The 26,063-nt window shown below is 59.3% G+C and overlaps 3 protein-coding genes across 3 annotated transcripts; 1 reads left to right on the top strand and 2 right to left on the bottom strand.

Annotated features, from left to right (window-relative positions):
- Window positions 1-770: 770 nt before the first annotated feature.
- ICMT (isoprenylcysteine carboxyl methyltransferase) lies at window positions 771-8,200 on the bottom strand. The gene is made up of 5 exons (XM_082833353.1): window positions 7,982-8,200; window positions 7,047-7,135; window positions 5,969-6,138; window positions 4,962-5,179; window positions 771-2,514 (listed from the first exon to the last, which is right to left on the bottom strand). The coding sequence occupies exons 1-5, from the start codon at window positions 8,174-8,176 to the stop codon at window positions 2,332-2,334; spliced, it is 855 nt and encodes a 284-aa protein (XP_082689479.1). The 5' UTR covers window positions 8,177-8,200; the 3' UTR covers window positions 771-2,331.
- A 7,261-nt stretch (window positions 8,201-15,461) lies between these two features.
- On the top strand, window positions 15,462-16,639 carry HES3 (hes family bHLH transcription factor 3; the record flags this gene model as incomplete). The annotated part of the gene is made up of 4 exons (XM_082856902.1): window positions 15,462-15,521; window positions 15,611-15,706; window positions 15,809-15,890; window positions 16,266-16,639. The coding sequence occupies 4 exons, from the start codon at window positions 15,462-15,464 to the stop codon at window positions 16,637-16,639; spliced, it is 612 nt and encodes a 203-aa protein (XP_082713028.1).
- Window positions 16,640-20,444: 3,805 nt separating this feature from the next.
- Window positions 20,445-25,433, bottom strand: GPR153 (G protein-coupled receptor 153; the record flags this gene model as incomplete). The annotated part of the gene is made up of 5 exons (XM_082834242.1): window positions 20,445-21,116; window positions 21,574-21,758; window positions 22,363-22,555; window positions 24,310-24,739; window positions 25,078-25,433. The coding sequence occupies 5 exons, from the start codon at window positions 25,431-25,433 to the stop codon at window positions 20,445-20,447; spliced, it is 1,836 nt and encodes a 611-aa protein (XP_082690368.1).
- Window positions 25,434-26,063: the final 630 nt, after the last annotated feature.

Genomic DNA, 26,063 nt, shown 5'->3' with positions numbered 1-26,063 from the left:
GATCCCCAAGTAATTGCGGACTTCCGCCCTGGGTTACAAATCAGGGTGGGAACTTGCTTGTGGAACTGCTCTTTCAAGCAGAGCAGAATGTCACGTCCAGCCCAGGTGGTGTGACAGCAGCATCTCCCTGCCGACACCAGGACCTGCCTCCTGAGCTCCAGGCCTGGCAGGCCGGCGGAGGAAGGACAGACCGTCAGAGGCCAACACCTCCGGCCTTACTGTCCACAAAGCCAGGGTCGTCACTAGCTCCTCTCCATCTGCTAAAGAGACAACTTCACGACCCCCAGTGGTAATGAAAGCTGGGTCCTAACCTGCTAGATGCAGCAAGAAAGGACTTTCCCTCAAAGAGCTGGGGGTGGCCGCCAAAACCCCAGCTACATCCTCCTCAGTTTTGCAATCCTATGAAGGGGAGTATATTTCACTAGGAGTGGTCTGCAGAACAAGTTTAGCACTGATTCAAGTCCTCAAACACAGTAAGTGCATGTTGATGTCCCGCCGGGCAGTGTTCCCACCAGAAGAATCTGCCACGAGACCCTGGCTGCTGCCTGGGCTGTCTGCCTGCGAGACCTCAGGAGGCCGAGGCTGGAATCTGTCCGGTCCTCAAACCAGCAAATGTCACACCTGTCACCGATGAACCTGTAAACCTCTTTGGTATATATAATGATGAAAAACACGAATTAGGCCATGAAATCTAGAAATAAGTTAATATTTTGAGTTGGTAAATGCTGTTTTGAGCACACATTTCCAGTATCTGGTGCAGTGGATCAAATGTCCATTTTTGTGTAATTCATGCAATACTGGTTTCGTTTATGTCATCTCTGTCACCAAAGTATTAAAAACGTTTGACATTGTTCTTCTAAGTCTTCACAAGACCCCTGCGAGGTAGGTGGTATTGACCCCATCCTACAGATGGGGAGGTCTAGGCACGGAAAGGTTTAGTGGCTCCTTGAAAACCGCGTCGCGTCGCGTCGCGTCGCGTCGCGTGGCGTGGCAGCACTCCAGCCAGGGGCCGATGCCACCTCTGATTCACACTCTGTTGGTGCCACTGCAGGACTGCATGGAAGGAATTCACACTGAGAGCAAGCTGCTCTCTGGTCCAGAATTCAACAAGGGTCTCAAAGCTTGTATGTTTGATTCGTAAAGCCAACCAATCTTCCCGAACTTGAACAACAAAAGCACTGACTCAATCTCAGCTGCGATTATTTGCCCTATTTTTTTTGAGTTGGCTTGCCTGAATTTCATAGTTGTTTATGCTCAAACCCCTTTGGAAAAGACAGTTTGAAATGGCATTAGGGACGATGGAATTTTGAGAACAGAACATAGAAATCAATGGTTAACAGATTTAAGTCAAAACACAAAAATATAAGCTATGATAGAATAAGAAAAAACCCCAAGTAAACGGAGAGCGGTATTTCTCAACGTTTAACAATGCCTTGCACAGAGCAGGTGTCCAGGAAGCATTTTTTTGGATAAAGGAGAAATGACACACCTTTGACATGCCTGTCACTGGTAACAGCCCCCTTCTGGGAGGAGCCAGGACCCAGGAAAGCCACAGGGGCCCACAGTGTCCCTGGCCCGGGGAGCCCTGGTAACACAGAGCAGCAGCTGAGTCATCTGGAGGTGTCTGTGCTGCCTTTCCGCCAAGTGAAAGGTGGGGCTCACACGCCAAGCGAGTCCCCTGAGTTCATACTGCTGTTTTTGAAAACAGGTAAGTAAACAGGATGAGATATATGAAGAGCCAAAGTGCCTTATAAGGAAGTGTCTTTAAAATTGCAGAGATGCTCATGCACTTAAGGACAGAAACAGGGAGGTTAAAGCTGTGCTGTTTGTGTGTTTCGGTCAAAGTAAGGATTCTGAATGGGTTTCTAACACTAGTAAGTACTGGTGCCCACGTACCCCTTCCTGCTGCAGGAGCCTCACTCAGCATCAGGAGTGAGCCCACCTCTCCCCAAGGGTCTGGGTTACAACTTAACAGCCCTGGCCTCGTGCGGGATGGAGTGTGGCCGAGGCTCTGCCCAGGCGCGTCGGGGGTCACTGCCAAGGACTGCGGTTATTTGCTTATTGTCCACCTTTAATCTATGTCCTACCTTGATGCAGCCCGGGAACAGGCTGCTCCGGGCAGCAGGGAGGTGGGAGTGGGGGTGGGAGTGGGGTCCTTTGGTCCTAAGGCCTTCTGACCATTTGATCTTGAGTGATATTCCAGAAGAGTCACTGGTGACAGACAAAATGATTTAAGAAAGTCCGTTCTGCAGCGTGGCCGACAGGAAGCAGTTCCATCCCACGCTGCCTGGAGTGGGGGGGCCCCAGCCTGGCCCGGGCCGCCCGGGCCTATCATAGCTCCACCTTGACCCCCTTTATGAAAGGCAGGCCCGTGGGCACCCGCTTCTTATACTCCAGGTACTCGTCTCCAAAAAAGTGAATCAGCGAGATCTCCTCCTCCTCTGTCCGGTCGCGGAAGAAGCGCCACACTGTCAGAGCGTAGCTCACGCCGCAGATGGGGTTACACAACACCACCTGGCGAAGGGACACAGGGTTAGTGCACTGGGGTCAGTGTGACCCGAAACCTTGAACTTTAGCGGCATGTGCTGCTCTCCAATGACCACAGAGGACTTCCTGCCAAGGGCCCAAGAGACTCCTGAAACATCACTAGGGTCTTTGAGACCCTGAGCCAGGGCGCCATTAACGGAAACCACACCATCACTTTCACAACAGGGCTAAACACCCATCACTGTAGCTTTCGTTCGTACGCTTTTCTGTTGTTCCTCTTACCTGAGAGATACCTAAAAACTGAAAGGAAAGAGCAACCTCCTGGATTTCAACCCACAGGCAGGGGTGCTGGCAACTCCTGCCTCCACCCCCATACGTGAATTCCCATTCCAAGCACCACTGCCTTCCCGTGTGGCTCCCAGCCTGCCCCCTTCCTAGCACGCTCCCTCCCACCCCACAGCTGCCTGACCCCCTGCCTCTGGCCCCCACAACCTTCCTGCGTACGTGCCGTCGATACACTGCTATCAGCTGAGCCCCCAAAACCACTTCTTCCATCAGATCACTCCCCTGTTCAGAAAGCACGAAGGCCTCAACCACGCCTCCTCAGCCCGGCTTTCGCAGCCCAGGAAAGCAGTTCCTCAGCCCGCTTCTTCTGTGTAGCTCAGGGAGCCCACTGATCCACCCCTGCCCACTCCGACGGACCCCCCGGCCCCCGCCCGGGACGTACGTCTTCCCCACATGGGTGACCTCACTTCTTCTCACCACTGTTTACTGAGCACCTACTGTGTTCCCAGCACATGCCAAGCCCTTTACCACCAGCCAGTAAGCCATTCGACGCCCAGAGCAAGCCTCTTGAGTAGCGCTGCCGCCCCTGCTTAACCCGCAAGGAAACAGGCCAATCAGTTGATGTTAGAGCCGAACCGGCCCCACCCGCCCGCCAGGGACCCCAGAGCCTGTGCCGCCACCGCCAGCAGACCCTAGAGCGGGGTTTCCCAGTCTCAAGCCACAACCCGTCATGGAGCCAGGAGATCAATCCCGTGCGTCCGAAACGGCGTTACAAACACTGACAAGACAGGAAACAGAGTGTTTTGTACACAGTCAGGGTGAGTGTTGCTCAGGAAAGATCTGTGCAGTTGTTACACACACTTGTGTGCTGGGTCATGGTGTATAAAGATCTATAGGCGGGCTTCCCTGGTGGCACAGTGGTTGAGAGTCCGCCTGCCGATGCAGGGTACACGGGTTCGTGCCCCGGTCCGGGAAGATCCCACATGCCGCGGAGCGGCTGGGCCCGTGAGCCATGGCCTCTGAGCCTGCGCGTCCGGAGCCTGTGCTCCGCAGCGGGAGAGGCCACAACAGCGAGAGGCCCGTGTACAGCAAAAAAAAAAAAAAAAAAAAAAAAAAAAAAAAAAAAGATCTATAGGCAAAGAAGTATGAAAAGCTGTCCAGTCCCAGAGCACTTAGGTTTATTAGTTATAGCACTTACGGCAAATTACATGATTCCACTACAGTCAACCTGTTCCCGGGAAATGTGATTGTTAATGCGGAAGTCTTAAGTTTCAGGGTTGCAAGTTTTCACACAAATGCTGTGCAGTAACCTACTACACCACTGGGGGTCACCAGAGTGCCCCCCCATACCATGCACTGCAATGGGATGCCTGGGGGACCGGACTGGATGTTCCCAAAGAGGTGATGAGTTTTCTAAGCTGTATCCACAATCTCTGTCCAAGTTCTTCTAGGACTAAGAAAACAGATTCAAGAGACAATGCTCAAGAAACAAGGCTCGGTCTGCAGCCTGAGACAGAGCAAACCTCCATCGCTCATGTTAAACCTGACATACGACCCTGGGCTCATCCACAGCAGCCTCTAATGAAAATCAGCTGAGCTGCCCCTCGAGTGGCAGAGGGCTCTCCCCAAAGCCCCATGTCTGTCCTCAGCCCACTGGGATGCTCCAGCTCTAAGTTAAAGAGGCAGAGAAGGGGTACGACAGAGGGGGTAACGGCACCTAGGATCGCCGGAAGTTTACAAGCTCAGGACACCCAGATTTTAAGTACATAGCAAAAAGCGCTAAAGACTAAATCAGTTCTTTTGACTTTTATTTAACTATCACTTGAAACATGGCAGGGAACACGTGTACCTATTTAAAAAGGACCAACAGGGAATTCCCGGGTGGTCCAGTGGTTAAGACTCCATGCTTCCACTGCAGGGGGTCCAGGTTCAGTCCCTGCTAAGGGAACTAAGATCCCACCAGCTGCACGGCGCGGCCAATAAATAAATAAATAAGTAAACACAACACTTAAAAAAAAAAGAACACAATGGCAAACAAATTAAAAAGACCAACAACTTCGTGAATACACTGAAATCTACTGAATTATACACTTTGAAATGGTGAATTTTATGATATTTAAATTATATGTCGATTTAAAATATATTTTTAAAAACTTTAAAGGAGACCAGTATCGTATCTGTTACCATACCTGGGTTCCGATACTCCAGTAGAACCACCCAACGTAAGAAGGATGCCGGAACCAAGCGTATACTCCGCTTGTCACCAGAGTGTGGGTTTCTGACTTTTCATTCTGCACCACGTGGTTGAAATTGGAACCAGCTGTAAACATCGCCGCTTTCCGCAGACACTCTCCAAAGACCACCATCAGCAGCCCCGTGGCGCTGAGCCAGGTGATCTGCTTCAGTTCTGCAGGAGAGGGATGGTGACAACCGGGGAGTGAAGACCCTGGACTGCTGAGTTCCCCTCTGCATGCTTAAAATTAACCTATGTTTCGAAAGACAGGAACACTAGAACACATGCTAGTGGGCAATCGGCATCTGTCATCACATTAAAATTTAATTATACACAAAACACATTCCCCTAAGTTGTGCTGTTCACCCATTCACGTTAAACCGCCAACAGCCCAGTTAGAGTGTCATGGCAAAGAGGTGACAGGCTCTCATCCACACACACCCCCGCCACACGCTCCCATCCTTCCTCTGGGGACAAAGACAGCTAAGTGAAGCTGAGAAGGGTCCAGCGTCTCCAGCCTTGGCCCTTTACTGAATCTTAGGAACTACATACATTTCATTTAACTTGCTGTGGAAAGTTCAGTGTCAGAGTAGGTTCCAGATGCAGTAGTTTTTGCTAATAAAATTTTTACATGAAATTTCTCAAGTCACAGAAAATGAACAGATCTGAATCTTCTGACTGTAAACCTGGTATTACAGCTATCAGAGGTTGGGACTTCACGTTAAATGGTACACACTACGTCCTGCAAGGCTTAAAGCGTAAGGTCAACACATTATCCATTCAAACTCCAGAAGCGGAATTCACAAGTGGAGCTTGTCCTTTATAAAGAGCTTAGTGAGGATAGAGGTCTGGGGAAGATCACTCGGGGAGATTAGACCTGAGAGGTGAACCCACGTCACTGTCCTGAGGCCCACGTGGAAGCCACCCACATCCCCTGCAGAGGGGAAAGCAGGGCACACTGACCTGGCCAGAAGATATTTTCAAGTGTGAACTCTATCCAAGAGGAAAGAGCTGCTACTGTATACTCCACACTGTGATTCAGGAGAAAGGAATCCAGGGACAGACTCTTGGGATTATTGACTGCTGTGACTAAGTACTCAGAATAGTGGAACAATGACAGGGAGCACATATACCTATTTAAAAACAAAAAGAATGAGAGGTAAGTTGGGGCAAGGGAATCAAGTTAGCCTTTAAGTCCAAGCACAGATTTGGTCTGAACTGTCCCTGAATTCTATGATGAGGGCCTGCTGTCACATGTCTGAGAGTGGACATCAGGCACCCACATGTAGCATCATTCCCTGAGGTTTGCAGAAAGTGGGGTTGTAAAGGGACTATGTTTTTGAATGTCACAGGAGGGAAAAAAAGAAAAAAAACCAAAAAACAAAAAACATAGGTTAGGAAGGCACTATGGGCCTTCAGCCTTTTTTAAAATGACACTACACACAGTAAAACATGAAAGAAGTATCAAAATAAAGTAGTGATGTATGTCGAATACAAAAATTCAAAAAACTGAAATAATTCCAGCAAAGAAGGATTAGATGGCTCAGAGTATTGATAGTAGGAGATAAAGCTTTTTACCTTGAAGCCACTGGTTCATATCCAGGTCAGGGACTAGAAGGCTCAAGGGACTGAAATCATAGTGTAGGGAAAAATCCTACACTGGCCGTGGGGGAGGCACTAGATGTGACCTAATAGAAATTAGAGACGGAAAAGGCCTGTGAAGACGAGCCAGAGCCTTGCCCCTTCCTGTCACTGAGGACCAGTACCCTCTTCTGGGAGGGGCTGGTCACATTACTGAAGGTGCAGCAGATGAGAGCACCTATGGGAAGGGTGCCAGGGAGACCTGTTTCCACCTGCGACAGAAGCAGCCAACGGGCACAAGTTCTCAAGGTTCAAGATGCGGGAATCTAGGAAGCTAGAGGCCTCATTCCCTTAGAGCCCTCACTAGCCTTCAGCCAGCCAAGGATGCGGGAATATCACTACTGACCCTCTGAGCCGCCCACCCCCGCCTCAAAACTGTCATTCCCAAAGCACTTCTTACCAGCCAAAGTGATTCCAAGAAGACTGGCTAAAACTGAGTAGCACTCCACAGCCAAACACAAAGCCAAGGAAACAGGCTCGGATGGCTATCTGAAACGGACCCAAAAGAGCATCAGTCACCTGGTTGTTCACAGAGCGTACATCGTACTTCCTGGGATAAGCAGGCCACCCGCAAGTCCATGGAGCCGATTTGCTCAGAGGTTAACAGGGTGAAGCACGGCTGCCTGGGTTCAAACCCCAAGCCCACCCCTCTATGGCTCTGTGGCCTTCGGCAAGTTACTTAATCTCTCTGGACCTCGGTTTCCCCATCTGCACAATGGGGATGACAAGAGTACCTACCTCTGAGGACTGCTGTGAAGATTACCCATGTAAAGCACTTAAGACGAAGTGCTTCGTAAGTAAGGTTTAGCTATCATTCCTATTATGATTGTTATTGTCACTCAGGGCTGTGGGAAAACTGCGTTAAACCTAGCTTATTGGCCGGATTCTCCCAAGTCCATGCAGCGAATCTGGTCGGGGCAGCCGGGACTCTGCGCCCAGCCCCCTCCACGTAACTGCGGGGGCCTCTGACCTCAGACTTGACAGCAGGTAGTTCTCCACACCTTAAATTACATAAAAGAACTCGTGGGCCCGCTCACTCCCCACCCCACGTGCATCTGCCGCAGCTGCTGAACGGCACCAACCGCAACTTCCCACCCACTCCGCCGGGTGGAGGGGGACCGCGACCCACGCCCCCCGGGACTGGCAGGGAGGGGGCCCTCCTGCCACCTGAACTCGCAGCTGCTAAAAGACGCGGCCGGGGGAGGCAACCCCTCTCGCGGGCCGCGCTCTCGGCAGACCCGGACCTCGACCCCGGGGGGACGGTGCCCACGCGCCGCGCCCAGCCCGCCCGGCCCCCGGTCCCCGCCCCGGCCCTCGGCCCGGCCCGGCCCGCACCTGGTAGCGCGGCGGCCGGTAGAGCAGCAGCAGCAGCGCGTTGAGTCCAGCCACGTAGAGCGCCAGCCCGGTGCGGCCCTGCAGGCCGGCGCGCGTGAGCAGTGGCAGCGCGAGCACCGAGGCGCCCAGCAGGAAGGTGGCGAGGCTGAGGCGCGCCTCGGAGCCCGGCGGAGCCCGCGCCGCGCAGCCCGCCATGGCGCAGGGCGGCGGACCAGCGGGCGGCGGCCCCAACTGTAGCCTGGGGAAACCCGCCCGCTGCGCCTGCGCACTGCGCTGCCGACGCCGGCCGGGAAGGGCAGCCGCCCAGACCTGCGCACCGCCCTCGAGCTCTCGCGATACCGCCGCGCCGCGCGGCGGGGGCCCGAATTTGACAGAAGCGCCCCACCCCGCCCCGCCGTCCCCCCGGGAGCCCCTGACCCAGGCACAGCTGCGGCTGGCGGGCGGGGCCGCGGGCAGTCTGGGTCCTGGGCCAAGAAGTTGCCGGCGGCGGCTGCCAGGAGTCGGCCCCAAACTCCAGAATGTCCCCATCCAGAGAAATCACGTGAAATCTAAAGCACCCAGCCCCCGCCCCCGCCGCTCACGGGCCCCGCGCGATCCCCGGCGAAACCGACAGTCCTGGGCCTGCGGGCGCGAGCCGGCGATCCGCCTCCACCCCACCGCGCCCCGGGGGGGTCCGCGCGCAGAGACCACCCGCCTTCGGCAGGGTCTCCGAGCGCCCGCTGGGCGCCCAGGCTGCGGGGACACTACCCTTGGGGCATGCACGCAGCGGGGTGACCGCCCACTTCAGTTCGTGTCGAGGGAGAATGTTAGCCGACGGTGGAAATCCTCAAGACATTACGTTTTTTATAATGCAGCATGCCAAACTTTGCAGTGTGATCCTGACTTCACTTGGGAAAAAGAGAAGCATATGTGTGAGCCCGGGAAAATGTTTGGAATAGAAGCCAAAATTACTTCACAACGATAATCTTCAGGTGGTAGGGACTCTGGGAGACTTTTACTGTCTTTTTTTATATGTTTTTGTATTTTCCATATGGTCCACAATCAATCTATATTACTTAGGAATTTTTCCTTACTTTACCGGCGCGGCATTTTGGAACTTCCCGGACAGAGGATCCAGCCCGTGCCCCCTGCAGTGGAAGGGCTTAGTCTTAACCACTGGAGCGCTGGGGAAGTCCTGTTCCTTAATTTTTTAAAAGGTAAATGCCTCCACTTCCGGGCGCTCACAAAGGCCTGATGGAGGAAAATGGCAAGTAAGCAAATGACTAGAATAAACAATGGTGGGATGGGAGTGGGTCAGGAGCCAAGTAGGGATAGAGAGGGAATGGGAGGGACCCCAGGGAGAGGCCCGTGGGTGGGAGCGTTAGGAGTGTGCCCGGAAGAGTCGGTACTGGCAGCCCGCCTGAGACTGGAAATGAGAGCAAGGACATCTACAGAAGGGAGGGGACCGAGTTTTGCAGACACAGAGGCGGGAGGAAGCAAGCCTGAAGCGGGATAGGGGACAGGCCCTGGGGGAGGCTGGAACCCAGAGTAGTGGGTCAGAGAGCCATAAGGGCAGGTGGGCTGTGAGCTGCCGTCAGCCCAGTCTGCCTCTGAGTCCCTGGCCACTCTACCTTCCTGTGTCCTTGCAGGACCAGGCAGGAGGCCTGGTGTCTGGAAAGCTGGGTTCAGGGAAGGGTGGAGAGCCTACCTCAGCGGCGTTGTGAGCTCGGGCAAAGCAACTCTGTGAGCCTCAACTTCCTATAAAATAGGGATCCTGATTTCACGGGTCTCACACCAATGCTCTGTAAACGCAGTATCATGTTTGAAATGTGCTTAGAAGACATTTGCTAAACTCGGTAGATGGGAACTGAAAGGAGATTTAATGTTTTAAAATCCAACGTCACCCAGTTGCAGCACCATGTGGGAAGGAAGCCTGGACTGTTACTGGGGGCTGAGAGCCAGGGTCCTGCCACTGTCCCCTGTTTCTACTGTCTCCCCCCACTCAGGACCTCTCCTGCATCTCCAGGACACCTCAGGGCCACTAGAGGGTGCTCACTGCACCTTCACTCCCGGGAGTGAGTCTGGTCCTGGGGCAGAGGGCTGCTCCCAGGAAGCTCCTTTTCTGGCCCTTGGTATCTGCTCTCCAGGCTGACTTATGGCAGGGGCAGTCCCTGTTCTGGGGGGCACAGAGTAACATGTAATGCAGATTGGAAGGCTTGAGCAACTCTCTCTTCTCTGCCCATCAGTTCCTTTTAGACCATACATCTCCATCAGTCCCAACTTGGAGAAGGGAGAAAGAAGGGGGAGGCAGTCCCCTTCCAGGTAGGGCCAGACCAGCGTGAAGGGGAATTTTTAGAAGTCACTAGAGTTGCTGAATCTGTCAGGGCCCGGGGGTTCACAGAGGAGTGATGGAAGGGAAAGGCAAGTAAACGAATGTATGTACACACTGGCATAGACCCAGAGCAACAAAGTCACACAGAGAGATACACAGGCACACAGAAAAACAGTAATTCACAGAGATATAGACAGAAACACAGAGACCTGCTTTCCCACCAGAGAGGAAAGCAATCTGATCAAACATGTCCACTCTGTACCCAGCTCTCCCGTGTCACTCCATTTTGTCCTCCCCTAGCCTAGAGGAACAGCACACCTACAGTAATATAAGAAAATAAAGAGAAACCAGTCAGCCTGGAGATGCCTTGCTTTCCATTTTTTCCCCTCTAAATAAGCATTTGAATGTGTTTTGTTCTAGGAGCTGTGAGGCAAGCACAAAGGGAACCCTTTCTCATGCAGGAAGTTCCCTCTCTAGGGCCTCCCCTCCCCGCCCCCCAATCCAGCCATCCACCCACCAGCTGAGCTGGCTTTCCATCCTGGGCCCAAGTGGGGATCCCTCTTGTTTTAAAAAGCCGTCAGAACCATGTTGACTTTTCCAAGTTAAGCTGCAGGCTGAGGTGAAATTAGGCTCCCTTTTCTCAAACAGGGTTGCTTTACGGAGAAAGAGGAAATGCAGGAAGGGGGAATGCTGCAGAGCAAGCAGGAGAAGGGGCAACGATGGGTGTTAGCCGAGCACCTCCACCCACCCCAGCTTCCCAGGATGAAGGGCTGGCTCCTGTCCAAGCCTGGCACCAAGTAGGAAACAGCTCTGGAACTCTGCCTCTCCCTCCTCCCTGATGGTGGGTGACCTCCTGGGACTCCTTGTCACTCACAGGCCTCTGCCCCATCCACTTCCCACGTGGAGGCCAGGAGGGACCTGCCCAGTGTGGCTGCAGCTTGCTCTGATCCTCCAAAAGCTGTTTTTTCTTCCCCTCCTCTGGCCATTCCCCACTCCGGGCATGAAAGCACCCCCCACCCCCCCACCCCCGTCTGGTAAATGACTCTCGTAATTTATGAGCAGATCAGCCCAATGTGCATAAGTCATATGTGCACAAAGGGGCCGGGTAAATATTTAAAGATTAGAGCCAGCTGGGGAGAAGCACAAAAGGCTGCGACAGTGAGGGTCTCCCAGAATTCACTCTCTCTGAGCTGGGCCAGCCCGGTTCAGTGTTGATGCCCTCACCGGAGTCCCAGCCTTTGTCCCCTGGAGGGCCCTTGGCTGCCGGGCTATTCGGAGTCCTAACCCAGCCAAAGAGAGTTAAACAATCGCAGCTTCTCCAACCCCATCTGAAGACAATCGGCTGAGTCATTTCTGAGCTTTTGCTGTGTCCCAATAGTTAATTACACGGAGCAATCGCTTCATTCCATTTAGAAGTGCATCCTGGAGGCGGACGCACATTTCTCCCTCCAGTCACTGCACAGGCGGTGGCCTCCGCAGCACCTAACAGCTCGGGTAGCTTTAAATGCCTGGGGGCTGCAGGAAGGCAGGGGTTCCCATCCAGGGCCTGCATCGTTCTGTAATGTTCTTTCTTTTACCAAAGTCAAGAAAACCAAATGGAGGAAGAGAGGACAAAAGGCACAGGTCACTGTGGGCCTTAAATTCCCCAGCCTGAGGAAGCCACGGGCTTTGAGTAGCCCTGGACGCCCCCAGAGCTCTCCTGAGTTATAGAAAGAATTTTTCCTGAATGAGCAGAGGGCAGCCTGTGTCCCCCCAGCGCTCTGCCTGGACCTGTGCTCCTTTCCAAGCCCCCTGGGAACCCCAGAGGCTAAAGATGGAAAGGGAGTCGGTGGCCTACATCCCGGCTTGCGTAAGCCGGGTTTCTAAGTTGGTCCATGCCCTTGCCGGCAGCCCGAGAGCGCTTGGTCCTGCTTGCCCTCAGAGAGGACGAGGTGAACCCGCAGCCGCTCCCCCTACGTCGGAAAACGCCTCCCCAGCCTCTGCACGCGCCCTCGGAGCCCAGCCTGCCTAGGGTGTGTAGGATGCCCAGACGCAAAACTTGCAAACAGACCTGGGGGTCCCTAGCCTAGGTCTCCGAGCAGGATCTCGGTGGAGACTCCGGTCTTTTCCAATGAGCTTGCCAAATGCAAAAATCTGCCTTTAACTTACTGGGGGTATCGGCTGCCCAGAAGACTAACCCGAATTGGGGGTAAAGGGTGGCGAGGGTGGCGAGGAAACTGTCTCTGAAGGTGGGTAAAAGGTAAGATGGAATTTGCACAGAGATCCCTTTCAGCCTTGAGTCCCGCGCGACCCTCGGCCAGCTGGAGGCGACGAACGCGCCAAGGTGGCTGTTTGTGGTGAGGGAGCCGAGCGACGACCCGGGCCAGCCCGGAAGGTGGGGGAGGGGATCGGCCTAGGTGGGGAGACGCCAGTTGAGGACCTGCCAGAGGGGGAGGGGCGCAGCGGGCAGTGCCGGGGTGGGGGTCGGGGGCAGCGGAGGCGGAGGCCCATTAAGCCGGCAGGGGCGGAGCTTGACAGCCCGAATTCCTCCCGGGCCGCCCGGGCCGGCCTCGCCTGCCGCAGCCAAAGCAGAACATTGCGAATTAGCGCATTTTGCGGTCAATTTTCCACTGCTTAAGAAACACTAAGCCACCCACGTGAGCGGCCCCACCCAGAGCGGCCGGGATCTCGGGGCACGGGCTCGAGAGGGGTGGTGGCCCTAGGAGCTGCGGGGGCCAGGGTGCAGGCGGGAGCGTCTCGCGGGCCCCTTTATTGCGGCCCGAACTCTGGAGAGGGGGCGGGCCCGGCGCCCCCGCTGTGGGCCGCGAGAGCTGCGCCGAGGGCCATTGGTTTGCTAATAACGCCGGAGTTGAAAGGCGCGGGCGGCGGTTTATGGGGAGGGATCATAATTAGAGGACAAATTGCCCGGCTGCCCGCGCGGCTGGAGATCTGGGCTGGGATGAGGGGGACCGCCCGAGCGAGGCGCGCGCCCAGCCTCCCTGCAGATGTGCAGCAGCTGGAAGCCCGCGCGCGGCAGGGCGCCCGGAGTTTGGTCCCGAGGGGTCGGGCGGGGGCGCGGCTTTGTGGGGCCGGCACAATGCCCTTAACACTCGGCTGCCCCCTTTGTGCCCGGCCTCGCCGCCCGCCCGCCCCGCGGCGCCTTTGTACCGCGCCGCCACCGCCCCAAGCCGGAGCGAACCCGCGGAAGCCACTCGGGGCTGGCCGGCCCCGGCGCTTCAAAGCCGCCCGGCGCGTGCCAGCGCCCGCAGTCCCGCCGCGGCCCCGCCACCCGCCCTGGGCCGGGCCCGGCCCGGATCTGACCGGCGGGCCCTGCGGCCGGGGCGAAAGAACACTTTGGAGCCGCTGTCTCCGACGCTTCCGCCTGAAAGGAGGGCGGGGAGCGATTCTCCACGCTGCTTGGCGCCTGGGAACGCCACTGCCGGGCAGGGGGCCCATCAATGCCCGGAGCGGGGGTGGATGGGTAAGAGGATGGAGCTGGGGCCCACCAAGGACCCAGCAACTTCCCCTTCCCCCCCCCACTGGGACCCCGCAAGGGCCAGTTCGTTCAGTCTTCGGCAGCAGGGCTCCACTGCCGAACTTTTGGGTCCTTGCGACTTCCACAGCGCCCTCACAAGCGGCGCTAGGGGCCGCATGTTCACTGAGGCCAAGGGAACTCAGTAAAGGGAGCTGTGTAGGTTTGAACCCAGGGACTCCCGCAGACGTCAGTTTTCCCGTCCCTCCCAGCTCCTGGAGCCCAGCCTCCTGAGGCCCAAGCAGGGACTGCACCCGAGTCCTGTTATAGGGCCTAGCGGGTCCGGGGGCAGGTGTCTCCTCCTCTGAGCTCCTTGGGTCGTCAGCCACAGCCTGAATAGTGAACAGGGGTTGACATCCCGGACCTCCAAACGTGCAGAACGGTGCTCTCCGCAGATGCTCAGTGGTCTTCACCACCACCTCCCATTTGTTGGGACCCAGAGAAGGCCAACGGGCAGGGGTGGGGGGAATAAACTCCTAGGCCTTCCCTGTGAGGGAAAGGTCCTCAGAGCCTGAGTTTTCCAGTCTGCAAACTCAGGACTGGGGGTGGGGGAGGCCTTTCTGACTGCCCTGGCCCGAGGCTGCCTGCAGCTTGCCCCCCAGTTTGAAGAGTGTGGGTTGGGTCCTAACAGGGCCGGAGGGCCCCTGAGCCCAGACTGAACCCCGACGCAGGACGGCTCCCAGTCCCGAGGCCCCAAGGAGGAGGCTGGCTGTGGCCCCGCGGGCGGGCTGCATGCTTTAATGGGACACATGTTGCTGCTTGGCCCCCGCGGGCCTGCTCTGCACCTGGCTTTGAGTGGCCACAGGCAGAAAATTGCTGCATTGTCCCGACATTAGGGCGAGTAATGTGGCATCGCCGGCGCGGCCCGAGCGTGAAGCCGGCAGAAAGGCCTCGCTGGCGGCTGCTCTCTGCCTCCGCGTCTTCATCAGCCCCGAGGAGGCCCGGGGCTCAGTCATAGTCATTAGTGGGTCTTGCAGCCATCTGGGCCCATGGACCTCCCCCAGTGGGCTTGGTGGTGAGGCCCAGAACTTAGGGAGACTGGGACGGGAGGGGATGGGCATGGGAAGGAATTCCAGACTCAGGCAGTGGTGAGGGTGAGAGGGAGAAAGGAAAGACTGAGAGGACCTCCCTGGTGGCACAGTTGTTAAGAATCCGCCTGCCAGTGCAGGGGATATGGGTTTGGTCCCTGGTCCGGGAAGATCCCACATGCCGTGGAGCAACTAGGCCCGTGAGCCACAACTGCTGAGCCTGTGTGCCGCAACTACTGAAGCCCGCGCGCCTAGAGCCCGTGCTCCCCAACAAGAGAAGCCACCGCAATGAGAAGCCCGCGCACCGCAACGAAGAGTAGTCCCCGCTCACCGCAACTAGAGAGAGCCCGTGCGCAGCAATGAAGACCCAACGCAGACCAAAAAAAAAAAAAAAAAAAGGAAAGACTGAGAAAGGGTAAAGGTGGTCCCTCAGGAGGGAGGAGGGGTCCTGGAGGTGAGGCCTGGACTAAGGGAAGAGAAGAGGCAGAGGGAGGTGGCGAACTTCCCAGTTTGTCCCTCTCTCATCCCCTCCCCCTTGGGGTTCCACAAGTCCAGGAGCGCCTCATTGACATGTAAACGAGGTGCCCCTATAAAGGCGGTGCCGCCTCCAGTGGTCTCTGCTACGACAACATGGGCACTGAGTCCGAGACCCAGGGCAGCTCTGGCGGCCCCGCCGGCAACTTCCGCAAGGTCTGGGGTCCTGAGGGCTGCGGGGGTGAGGGGTGAGGCAGAGCGCGAGAGGGCCAAGGCCCTGCCCTCTAACTGCTGCTCACCCACAGATCTCCAAGCCGCTGATGGAGAAGAAGCGACGGGCGCGCATTAATGTGTCGCTGGAGCAGCTCAGATCGTTGCTAGAGAAACACTACTCGCACCAGGTGAGAAAGGGGACTCGTTGGAGGTAAGGGATGATACGGTCCCCAGCCTCATCCGCTCCAGCCCAGGCTGCGGTGCTAAGAGCCCTTTCCACGGATCCCCAGATTCGGAAACGCAAGTTGGAGAAGGCAGACATACTGGAGCTGAGCGTCAAGTACATGAAAAGCCTTCAGAACTCGGTGCAAGGTAGCGGGATGGCTTGGGGAGTCGGGCGAAGAGGCGGGGGAACTTGTGGGGTCAGAGCCACGGATTCTACAAGGCCAGATAAAGGAGGGATGGACGGAGAAGAACTGCTCAGGGCAGTGGGCAGCTGAGTGACAAGGGGGCCCCATATTGCTGTGAGTGGGCAGGCAGCAAAAGCCCGGCTGGCTGTGGAGTTGTAATCCGGGTGGGCGAAGGTCTGGACCCGGGAAGGGGGGAGCGGGTTCGGGCTGACTCCCCTCCCTTCTCTTCCCTCCCTCCACACTTCTCCCCTCCCTTGCTCTCTCCTCTCTCCATCTTTCCTTTCCTCCTCCTCTCCCCTCCTTTCCGCATTTCTCTCATCCGCTCCCCTCCCCCCAGGGCTCTGGCCGGTCCCCAGCGGAGCCGAGTACCCGTCGGGCTTCCGCGGCTGTCTACCGGGCGTTAGCCAACTTCTGCGGCGCGAAGAGGAGGGCGGCGACGGTCTGCGCTGCCCCCTGGCGCACGAGCGCGCGGGTGGCAGCACCATGGACAGCGCCAGTTCCGGCCCCGAGGCGCCCGCGCGGCGCGGCCCCGGCGCCCCCCCAGTTTGGGTCCCTGCTCCGGCCGCCGCCGGCTCGCGGTCCCCGCCACCCCGGCTCCTCTTCTCTGGAGGTCTCCCCGGTCAGTCCACCAGCATCCCCGCGCCGCAGTCGGCGTCTCGCCGCTTCGCCGAGAGCCCAGGGCCGGGGCTGCCCTTGTGGCGGCCCTGGTGAGGATCAGGTACGGCCTCGGACTCACAGAGGCCCTCGTCTGGCCTGGGGACGCAGAGACTGTTTTGGACGGCCGGGACTCCGGTCATCGGTTCTGGTCCCGGGACGGGGTGGCCGGGAGGGTGCCGCGTCTCTTCGAACTCGGGGAAATACACGAAGCTACGATTGGACCGGGTTCTGCGCGTCTAGGCATAACCCACCCCCCACCCCAGCACTACCCACTTAGGCCGGACCCGCTTTCTCCTCCTCCCACCTTCCAGTGGGGCTGGGAGTGGGTGTCCCGGGCTGCGCCCCTTTCCCAGGGCCCCTGGCGGGCAGCTCTTCCCCGCCCCGCGGCCGCGCCGCGCTGGGAAGGTCGCCGTCCGCAGCAGCACAGAGCGGACCCCTCGCAGCGAGGAGAATCGCTGCCCCGCCCCTGCCCATTCAGCCGGCCAGGGACGCCCGGTTCCCACCGGCACAAAGCGCGCCAGGCCCCGCCCCCCCGGCAAGGGGCCCCCATCCCATCCCCATCCTGGACCCACTCGGCTTCCAGGGATCCCCACCCCCTCCGCACGCGGCGCGGCCCACCCGCTGGCGCACGCTCCTAAGTCTGCCCTCTCGGAAGCCCCCTCCTTAGCGACCCTGCCCAGTGCCCGCTCAGCGCTGTGGCCCCGCCCGGTAAGATGCTCCACCTACCGCCCCGGCCACCGGACGCTTGGCTCCGCGCGGCTTCTGGTAGGGACCCCGCGCACTGTCGCACCAACTTGGGGGCTGCTAGGGCACACCCCGGCTCCTCTCAAGGGAGAGTTCACTTCTCCCCACTTGGAAAAGACCCCGGCCCCGCAGAGCCCCCGACTCCGGACCTCTGGGGCCTCCAGGGAGCCCACCACCCTTGACAACCCTGGGAGTGCTGTGCGACGGTTTACTCGTCTGAAAATGAGGTCATTGCTGTGCCCGGACTCGAACCCGGGGCTCCCGGCGGGGAAGCCTGGGGGTGGAGGACAGGGACCCTGCCCTGAGCCCAGGAAGAGATCCTAGCACCTCCTCCCACCAGCTTGAAATTCAAAATAAGAACAGTGCGAACTTCTGAAATGGGTATAAAGAGGCCACGAAGGTTCTAATTTCTCCCGTGATGCCTACTTAGGTGAATCTTTTTGAACTACCAACATCAACTTTGTATAAAACGTTTCTCGTTTTGGGCTGCCCCTGCCTTGCCGTGTGCTAAACCCGTCCTGGTCAGACCGCGGGGAGAGGGCGACCTGGCTCCCCTACCGCACCACCCAGCGGGCTCTCCGGTGCTGGGGCGGGGCTCCTGCAGTGGTGGTCCTGGGGCGGCCTCTCGGGTCTCAACTTGCCGACACTAATCCTTCTGCAGGCCACCAGGCTCCTGCCGGCCACCAGGTGGCGATCTTACATCGCGGACCCAGGGCACGTCCTCCGAATTCCAACCCAGGCTGGTGGGCGGGTCAACCGGCACAATGGGTCCTCCTCCCCTAGGCACGGCTCCAACTGCTCTGCCTTTCTCGCCCTCCAGAATCAGCCTCACTGGGATTAGTGGTCCCTGAAGCCAAACCTGGGCAGGGGCTGCCATCTGCACTCATAGGTCATCTCCGCCCTTTATTAGGGCTTTGGAACCCACCAGGCCGCTCCATCCTGCTGCTGTCCCAGGTCTGACTCACTCGCTGGGTGGGGCCGCTGGATTTGCCTAGAGAAAGGGGCAAGTCCAACCCAAAGGAAGGGTGCACTAGCGGAGGAATTCAGGACCCAGAGGGAGAGACGTTTAGGGGCAGCTGGCCAGCGGTGCTGTTAGGTTCTAAGTGTTTCCATGAAATCGGCCTCGGATTGCCTGGTGCAAATCATAGGAAGTTTTTATTAGATTCTGTACAGAAGATAAATGCTCGGTTGTCAAAAAAAACTACAAACGGATCCCTGGCTCTGGGCTGGGTGGTGGTATGAAGACAGAGCTCCCTCCACAGTGAACCCAGGGCCAAGCTGCTCTTCAGGGCAGCAAACAGGCCTGGAGGCAAGACAAAGTGAGAGAGGGAGCCCCACGCTCCGGGGGCCTCTGCTTGGGGTCCTCCCTCCTCTTTAATAATTTTGTAAAAACCAGGACAGGAGGGACTTCAGGGGACCACGCCTCCCTGCAAGTATTGCCGTTGGATATGAAGTACACAGATTGGATATAAAAACCCAAGGTGACCAATTGGCCGGCGGGGGTGGGGAACAGTGGCTAACTGGCTGCCTCTGCCCCCACATCACATGCTGGTCCTTGAAGGCACAGCAGCGTTGGCGAGGCAGGCCTCCCATGGCTGAGGCTGGACCGGAGGCCCCTGCCTTACTCACCTGTGGCCAGCTCCTCCCCCCAAGTTACCCCACAGCCAGAGACTGAAGGGGCCTCTGAAGGTGAGACAGAGCTGCGTAGTCCCCCCTGTTCTCCCGGCTCCCAGAGGCCTCTCTGGAGCTGGGACCCTGTCTGGAGGGTGAGGAGACAGGCTTGGCCACCTGAGGGGCAGAGGCAGTGCTGCAATTCCAGGTTGCAGAGTAGGAGGGGAGAGGGGGTAGACCAGCTCCTTGCGGGCCCTGGAACCCCCTCCAGATCTTCACATGGAGGGGCCACTGCAGGGAGGCAGGGGATGGAATGAGACAGTCTTTGCATTCACCCCGGCCCCTCCAGCTCAAAGTCCACAGCTATTCCTGGGCTTCTCCTTAGCCTGAGTCTAGGGTTTTCCTCCACGCAAGACCCAGCAGGCCCTCCCAAGGGCCCATGGCCAAGCCCAGGCCTGCAAGAGGTCTGCCCAGCATGGAGAGCAAAAGAAGACCCCTGCCCCGGGGTGGAGGAAGACTCTTACCAGGGACCAGGCCTTGAACCCAGAAGCTGCGAGGCCTCTAAGGCAAGATCCCTTCCTGGCCAGACCTGCACAGGTTGGGGATTGGCACCAGGAGAAGGAAGCCCGCTCCCCCTTTGCTTCAGTTTTCTCCACCACGTACCCACGACCTTCGTGGTGGGAGTCACAGAGGTGGCTGACGTGTTGTACATAGGCAATGGAGGCACAGTGATGAGGGTGGGATGCTAACAGCGGCCAAGGCGGGCGTGTGCCAACGGTGATGGTGCGAGAGTGTTGTGCTTTAGCTTGGCTGGGGAGAGTTCTCAAGGGGGCCAGGGGCACTAAGTGTGGGAGGCCTCAGGCCTGGGGGCCACGCCAGGCCCCTGAAAACAGCCCCACAAAGGACCCATGGAGGGTCCTCCACTACTCACTCCCTGTCCCCTCGGTGGCGGCCGGGGCACACAGACCAGGAGACTTGTCCAGACAGTCCTGAGAACTAACATGGTCACCTGCTCCTCACAGATGCGGAAACCAAGGCAGAACAAGTCAGCAGGGAGACCTGCTCAGAGAACTTGGTTTGGGCTCTGAAGACCCCTGTGCTTACAGACCCTCTGTACCCCACCCCCTGAGGTGTGACAGTTGCGGTGCAGAGTGGGAAGCGGCTGCAGTCCGCTGGCTCCTGCAGGGCTGGGCTTTGTTCCGTCCGGCGGTAGCCAGCTGCCCCGTCCGGAGCCCGCCTTTCCCCAAGCCCCAGCCTCACTCTGCCCAGAGGCCGGTCCGTGCCCAGTGTGGTCGTCCGGGGCGGGCGTTGCCCCTCCAGGCAATGGCCGCTTCCGGGACGGCACACAGCCGCCGCCCCGTCAGGGCTAGCGCAAGTCCAGGCGCCGCCGGCGGCCTCAGCGTAGCCTGCCCCGAGCCTGGGCCGGGTTAGGATGGCATCTTTGGTGCTTTGGCCCCGTGGGTGGCCCGGCCCGCCTGGAGACTTGGGGAGGCGCCGGCGGGCCCTAAGACGCCGAACCCATCGAGTCCGAGTGCAGCGTGACGTAGCCCGACGACTCCGAGGGCGAGCTCAAGAAGCTGCTGATGCTGCCGCCGCCGCCGCCGCCCGCCGCGCGCAGGCCCCCGGGTTCGCCCCACGACGCGCTCAGGCCGGTCCGCAGGGTCCTGGAATGCGCGTGTGCGGCCGGGCGCGGCCCGGGGCTCCGTTGCGCGCCGCCGCCGCCAGGAGGCGCCGCATCCCCGCCGGGCTGGGCGCCGTCGCGGGGCAGGGCGCGGACGGGGAAGGGCCCCGGCGAGGCGGGCTGGCGGCGCAGGGCCTGTGGCTCCCGCTCGAAGGCGGTCAGCGCGAAGGCGTCGGGCAGCAGCGAGGCCGAGGCGCAGCGGGCGCCGGGCCCGGCGCGGCGGCGCGGGCTGCCGGGGGGCGAGCCGGGGGCGGGGCGCGGGCCGTCGTCCAGGGCCGGGGGACGCAGCGACAGCAGGCTCTCGGCCGAGCGACGGCGCGGGCGGAAGGGGGGCGCGTCCTCCGCCAGCAGGCCGCCGCGGCGCCGGTCGGGCCCGCCAGGCAGCACCAGGGCGGCCAGGTCCTCGCCAGAGCCCCAGCGCGGTAGGAACGTGGGCAGCGGAACGGCGGCCCACACGTCCGCGTCGTCGTGGGAGAAGCGTCGCGTGGGCGGGACCTGTCAGGACCAAGGGGTTAACCCGGGCTGCCCTCCTGGAAAAGGGGGGCCTAGCCTCCCCTCACCGGGCAGGGCCGCCTGAGGTCAGGGACCAGGCCTGGTCCAGGGCACCCTGGTTTAGAGCTGTGAGATTTGGGGCAAGTGACAATCTCTTCAAACCTCAGTGTTGTCATCTGTAGCTTGGGTCAGCTGGGGAGAAGTCCCTTTGAGTAGGGTGCCGAGCCCCAAGGAAACAACACAGGCACCAAATGGACCATCCTCCTAGAGCACCAGCGAACTTGGGCACAGGGGCTGGGGTGCCGCCCATGGGTCCACCTGCACAGGCTCTGTGACCTGGGGCCAGCCCGTCTTGGGAGGATGAAAGCCAGCCCCAGGAGCTGTGGCAGGCGTGAGATGGGCTCAGAGAGGAAAGGCCTTGGAGAGGCATATTTGCATCTCCAGCCCTGGCTGTCCCTACCTGCAGGTACTGCATCTTGTCCTCCTGCAAGGGCCGCAGAGGGTAGAACTGGGGCAGGTCCCCCTCCAGGGCAGAGAGCTCATACTTGGCCGTCCTGTCCAGGGCCACAAAGTCACCCCCATAGCTGTAGTCCAGGGAGCGGTCCAACACTAGGTCTGGGGGGATGCCACCTTCCAGGCTGGTTTCTGCAGGGCGGGGCAGAAGCTTAGGGCCGTGGAAACTTGGGGGCATCCAGGAATGGGTCCCAGGGACCCCCAGAGACACACGCAGGGCTGGTGGGCTGGTTAACAGAAAAGGAGAAGGGCGGGGTCCTCTATTCAGATCCCGACTCTGCCACCTTTTAGTTGAGGGCCTGGGGAAGTCACAGACCCTGAGCCAGTTTCCTCCTCTATGGGGGTGAGAGCTAAATAGACACAAGGAGCTGACACTGCCTGCCAGGTGGCGAGGGCTCAGCCCAGGGTCACATTATTGCTGCCGGCAGGGAGACAGGACGGGTCTACAGGAGCCCCGGGGCAGTTCGCCAGGACCCCTAAGGTTGGAAGCTCCAAGAAGCACATGCAGGCCGCAGCCCACAGCCACTCTGCTAACAGAACGTCTGATCAACTGGGACCCTGGGGGCGGCCAAGCCATACAGGGGAAGGCCCCGTGTGACACCAGGCTTGAGTCCTTGCGGGGTTCAAGAACCTTTGGGGTAGAGCAAGGGGGCTCTGACAGCTGTTATCCCGCGGACCCCCAGTGACCTCACCCAGGCGCCACTCTCCCTGGGGGGCATGCTCAGACCGTCCTCACCGTCACCCGAGTCCTCGTCGTTGGCCATGAGGGCCATGCACTTCTCCCAGACAGCCTTGAGGTCAGCGCGGTAGCGGTCGCAGGCCCAGAGGAATACGGGCAGCAGCAGGGCCTGGGTCACTGAGCACCAGAGCACACACAGTGCCATCCAGGGCGCCGAGGCGTCAGCCCACAGGCTGCTGAAGCTCACCACCTGTGGGCACAGGGCTGGGCCTGGCACCCGGCAGGACCCCCATCACCCAGCTTCCCTTCCCGGCCTCAGTTCTCCCACCTGTGGGGCAGGTCTGACTGCCCACCTGCCGGAGGCGGGGGAGGGGGAGATAGAGGGGGAGGGGGAGACGGACAAAGCCCTGGGGTTTTGGGCAGGAAAGAGACAGAGTGTGAGGGGAGAAGTCCCTGCCCACCGACAGCCGCTGGTGCCAAGATGAACAGTCACAGCCCCATGTGTGCAGAGCCCTTCACAGTGCAGCAGGTAGCACTGGGCACGGCCTCCCTCACTTCACCCATGACCGCCCAAGGAGGAGAAGGCGTGGATTGCCAGCCCCTTTTTGAGAGCCAGGTCTCAAGTCTCCCCGTTCAGGGACCTTTCTACCATCCCCGCTGCTCCATGGCTAGTGGCCTCCTTGGCCCTGCCCCTACTCTGAGGGTCTAGACCTCAGACCCCAGAGGTCTAGAATCAAAGTAGTTTCTGGGGGTCAGAGGATCCAACCAGGTGGCCTTTGGGTCACCGCCTAGGGACGCCTCATTCCTTTGCTCCCAGGAGAGTTCATTCCCCCACTGAGTGACATAACTATTCCTCTTTCAGAGCAGAAGTGGGCATGATGCAGACATCATGTTGGTTCTTCCATGCGAGCTGTGTGACCCTCAGAAAGATGCTAAACCTCTCTGGGGCTCAGTTTCCTCATCTGTGAAGTGGGCCAAGAACACCCCACAGGGTGAGGTAAAGATTCCAGACACCGTACCAGGCCCGCAGCATGGAGTGGGTTCCACAAACGGCCCTGAAGAGAAGCTGGGGGGCCCTTCCCCCACTGCTGTTCCCGTCTGGCTCTGCAATTTCACACACACATCTTCCCTCTATCATCAAAGGACTGGGGACACCAGGCCCCACTGCACACAGGAGGACTCTACCTGGGGGGTACCTGGCCCACTGAGGATGGGGCAGAAGGTCACCCCTGACTATGAGGCTGCCACACCACCTGTCACCTTCTGGAGCCTGGGTCCTGCGATGACTCCCTGCCCAGCTGCTAGGATGAAGCCTCTATCTGGTCCTTGCCCCTAGACCCTTCCCTGTCCAGCTCCATAGCCTTCAGGGGCAGGGCTGGAGCCCTGTCAGTGGGAGGGCTTGTCTTTGAGTCCAGACGTCATTCTTGGGCTAGGCCTGGGGCATAGCCTCACAGACAGGACCCCAGGCAGCCTCGGTGGACCTTGGACCCTTGCTGGCAGGGTCTTCAGACCAGCCCTCACCTTGGCCTTCCTCAGCTCCTGGGATCAAGTCCAACTCCCCAGCACATATTCAAGGCCTTCCCTGCCTCCCGATTCAGGATCAAAGCCAATTCTGCCACACTAAATCCCTCCTCTGTCCAGCCTGGGACCTGGACCCACCAGAAAGCCTGTGGCATGTCACCCCACCTTCCATACCCTCTGCATCAAATGGGTCTCACTCAGGTCAGGAAAGTCCCCTGCCGTGTGACAAAAGACCCTGGTCTCTGCAGCCACCTGACATGGGTTCAGATCCCACCATGGATGCCCTGCCTTTAGGCGGGTCATTTGACCTCTCTGAAGTTCAGTTTCCACCTCTGTAAAATGGGGATGATGATGATGCCTCCTGAAAAGATCGGGTGTGAGGATTCAACCACCTAACGCCTGGAGCATGCCCAGCCCCAGGGCTGTCCCAGAGCCAGGCTCCCACCACCCGACAGGCTCCCACCACCCGACAGGCTCACCCACCAGCACAGGGAAGCCCATGAGGCAGTCGTATATGACGACGATGGTGGCCACCAGGCCGGTGATCTGCAGCGAGGTCCTGGCGGGCTCGGAGCCGTCGATGGAGGAGCGGCGCTTGCCCTGTGCGTCCTCCACCACGATGGTGGGCACGGTGAAGGCGTGGCGGTCGGCCCGGCGCCCCACCTGCACCGCCAGCGTCTGGAAGAGGGCGATGGCCGTGCAGACCACGCCCATGGCCACGCTGCCGCCCACCAGCAGCAGGAAGCAGACGCCGAAGCCCAGGCCAATCTCAGCCACGATGAAGTGGCAGCCGTGGGTGTAGAAGCGCTCGCTCGTGTCGTGCCAGCCGATGGCAGGCAGCGCCGACAGGATGAAGGACACCATCCAGATGCCCATGACCGTGTGCACCGCCTGCTTCTTGGCGTTGCTTAGCCTGGCATGGGGCGGGGGCAGGACAGAGGGACCTGGCGTCACTCACAGGGTCTCTCCAGAGGCCCCTGGGGACCGGCAGAGGGTCCTCAACTGCCCCAGCCCCGCAGTCAGCACATCGTCACGTGTCCTTCTCACCGAGCCCTTCTGCACTGGACACTGTACGCACCCACGTACACCTACACGCGCTCGTCCCTGCAACCCCAGCACAGCATGGGTGCGGCACACCGCACAGGGACCCTGTCCCCACACCGAGGGTACCTGCGCGCTCAGGCACCCACGTCCCCCTCTCCAAGGACACCAGATGTTCAGGTGCACACGCGCACACGCCCAGGAACTCACCGGTAGTTGACGGGCCAGCGGACCATCCACATGCGGTGGTAGGAGAGGGAGGTGACGGAGAAGCAGGTGGCCAGGGTGAGGGTGTAGAAGGTGGAGACGAAGACCTTGCAGAGGCCCTCGTTCCATTCGTAGTCGGGGCGCTGGCGCCGCAGCTGCACCACAGCGTAGGTGGCGATGGGCACGGCCACGTTGAGCATGTGGGTGGCCGCGAGCGTGCACAGCAGGAACTCCAGGGGCTTCCACTTCTTCTGCTTGGCCCCCACGCTGAGGATGCCCCACGCATTGGCCAGCAGGGAGAGGCCTCCACAGGCCAGCCAGCCCACCGCGCTGCCAGGCAGCCGCCGCTCATCACTCATGGTGCAGATGGGAGCTGGCCGGCGGCTGGGACATCCTCCTCAAGCCAGGCCTCAGCTCCGAGCAGCAGCCCTCACACGTGGCGGCCTGGGGACACCAGGGACCGTGAGCATCTGCAGTGGGTTTGGGGGGAGCCAAAGAGCTCTCAGGGACTCTCCCTTGGGCTCCGGCAGTGAAGCTCCTGGGGCTCTTGGGAGTGCGAGATAGAGGGGGTCCCCTCATGCTCCATTGCCTGTCTGGTCCTGGCTTGGGCTGGGCCGCTTCGCCCTCCTCTGCCCTCTATGGAACCTCCTGGCTCCCAGGGGATGTATACAGGGGTGCTCAATAAGTGCATATCCCCTCACCTCCACCTACTCCTGGTCAAGGTGTGGCACCTAGGCTTCCTTCCAGGCCGCCTGCATCCTCAGGGAAGCCGCCAGGCTGGGCCCAGGTGGGTGCTGTGCCGCGTGTGTACCTGGTCCTGTCCCAGAACCAGCCCTCTCACCATCAAACTCCCCAAATCCTCACGCAGCCCACGTGAGGCTCCCCCAGTGCATGCTGGGGGCCCTCACTTTCATTGGTCCCACTTCCTTTGGCCAATGAGGACATGCCTGGAGGATGAGTGCCCTGAACCTCCCCTGTAAGGAAGGGAT

Source organism: Leucopleurus acutus (assembly GCF_964270905.1).
Source record: "Leucopleurus acutus genome assembly, chromosome: 2".
In the NCBI taxonomy this organism is placed as follows: domain Eukaryota; kingdom Metazoa; phylum Chordata; class Mammalia; order Artiodactyla; family Delphinidae; genus Leucopleurus; species Leucopleurus acutus.
The sequence above is the reverse complement of the archived record's forward strand: the minus strand, read 5'-3'. Positions and strand labels throughout refer to the sequence as shown.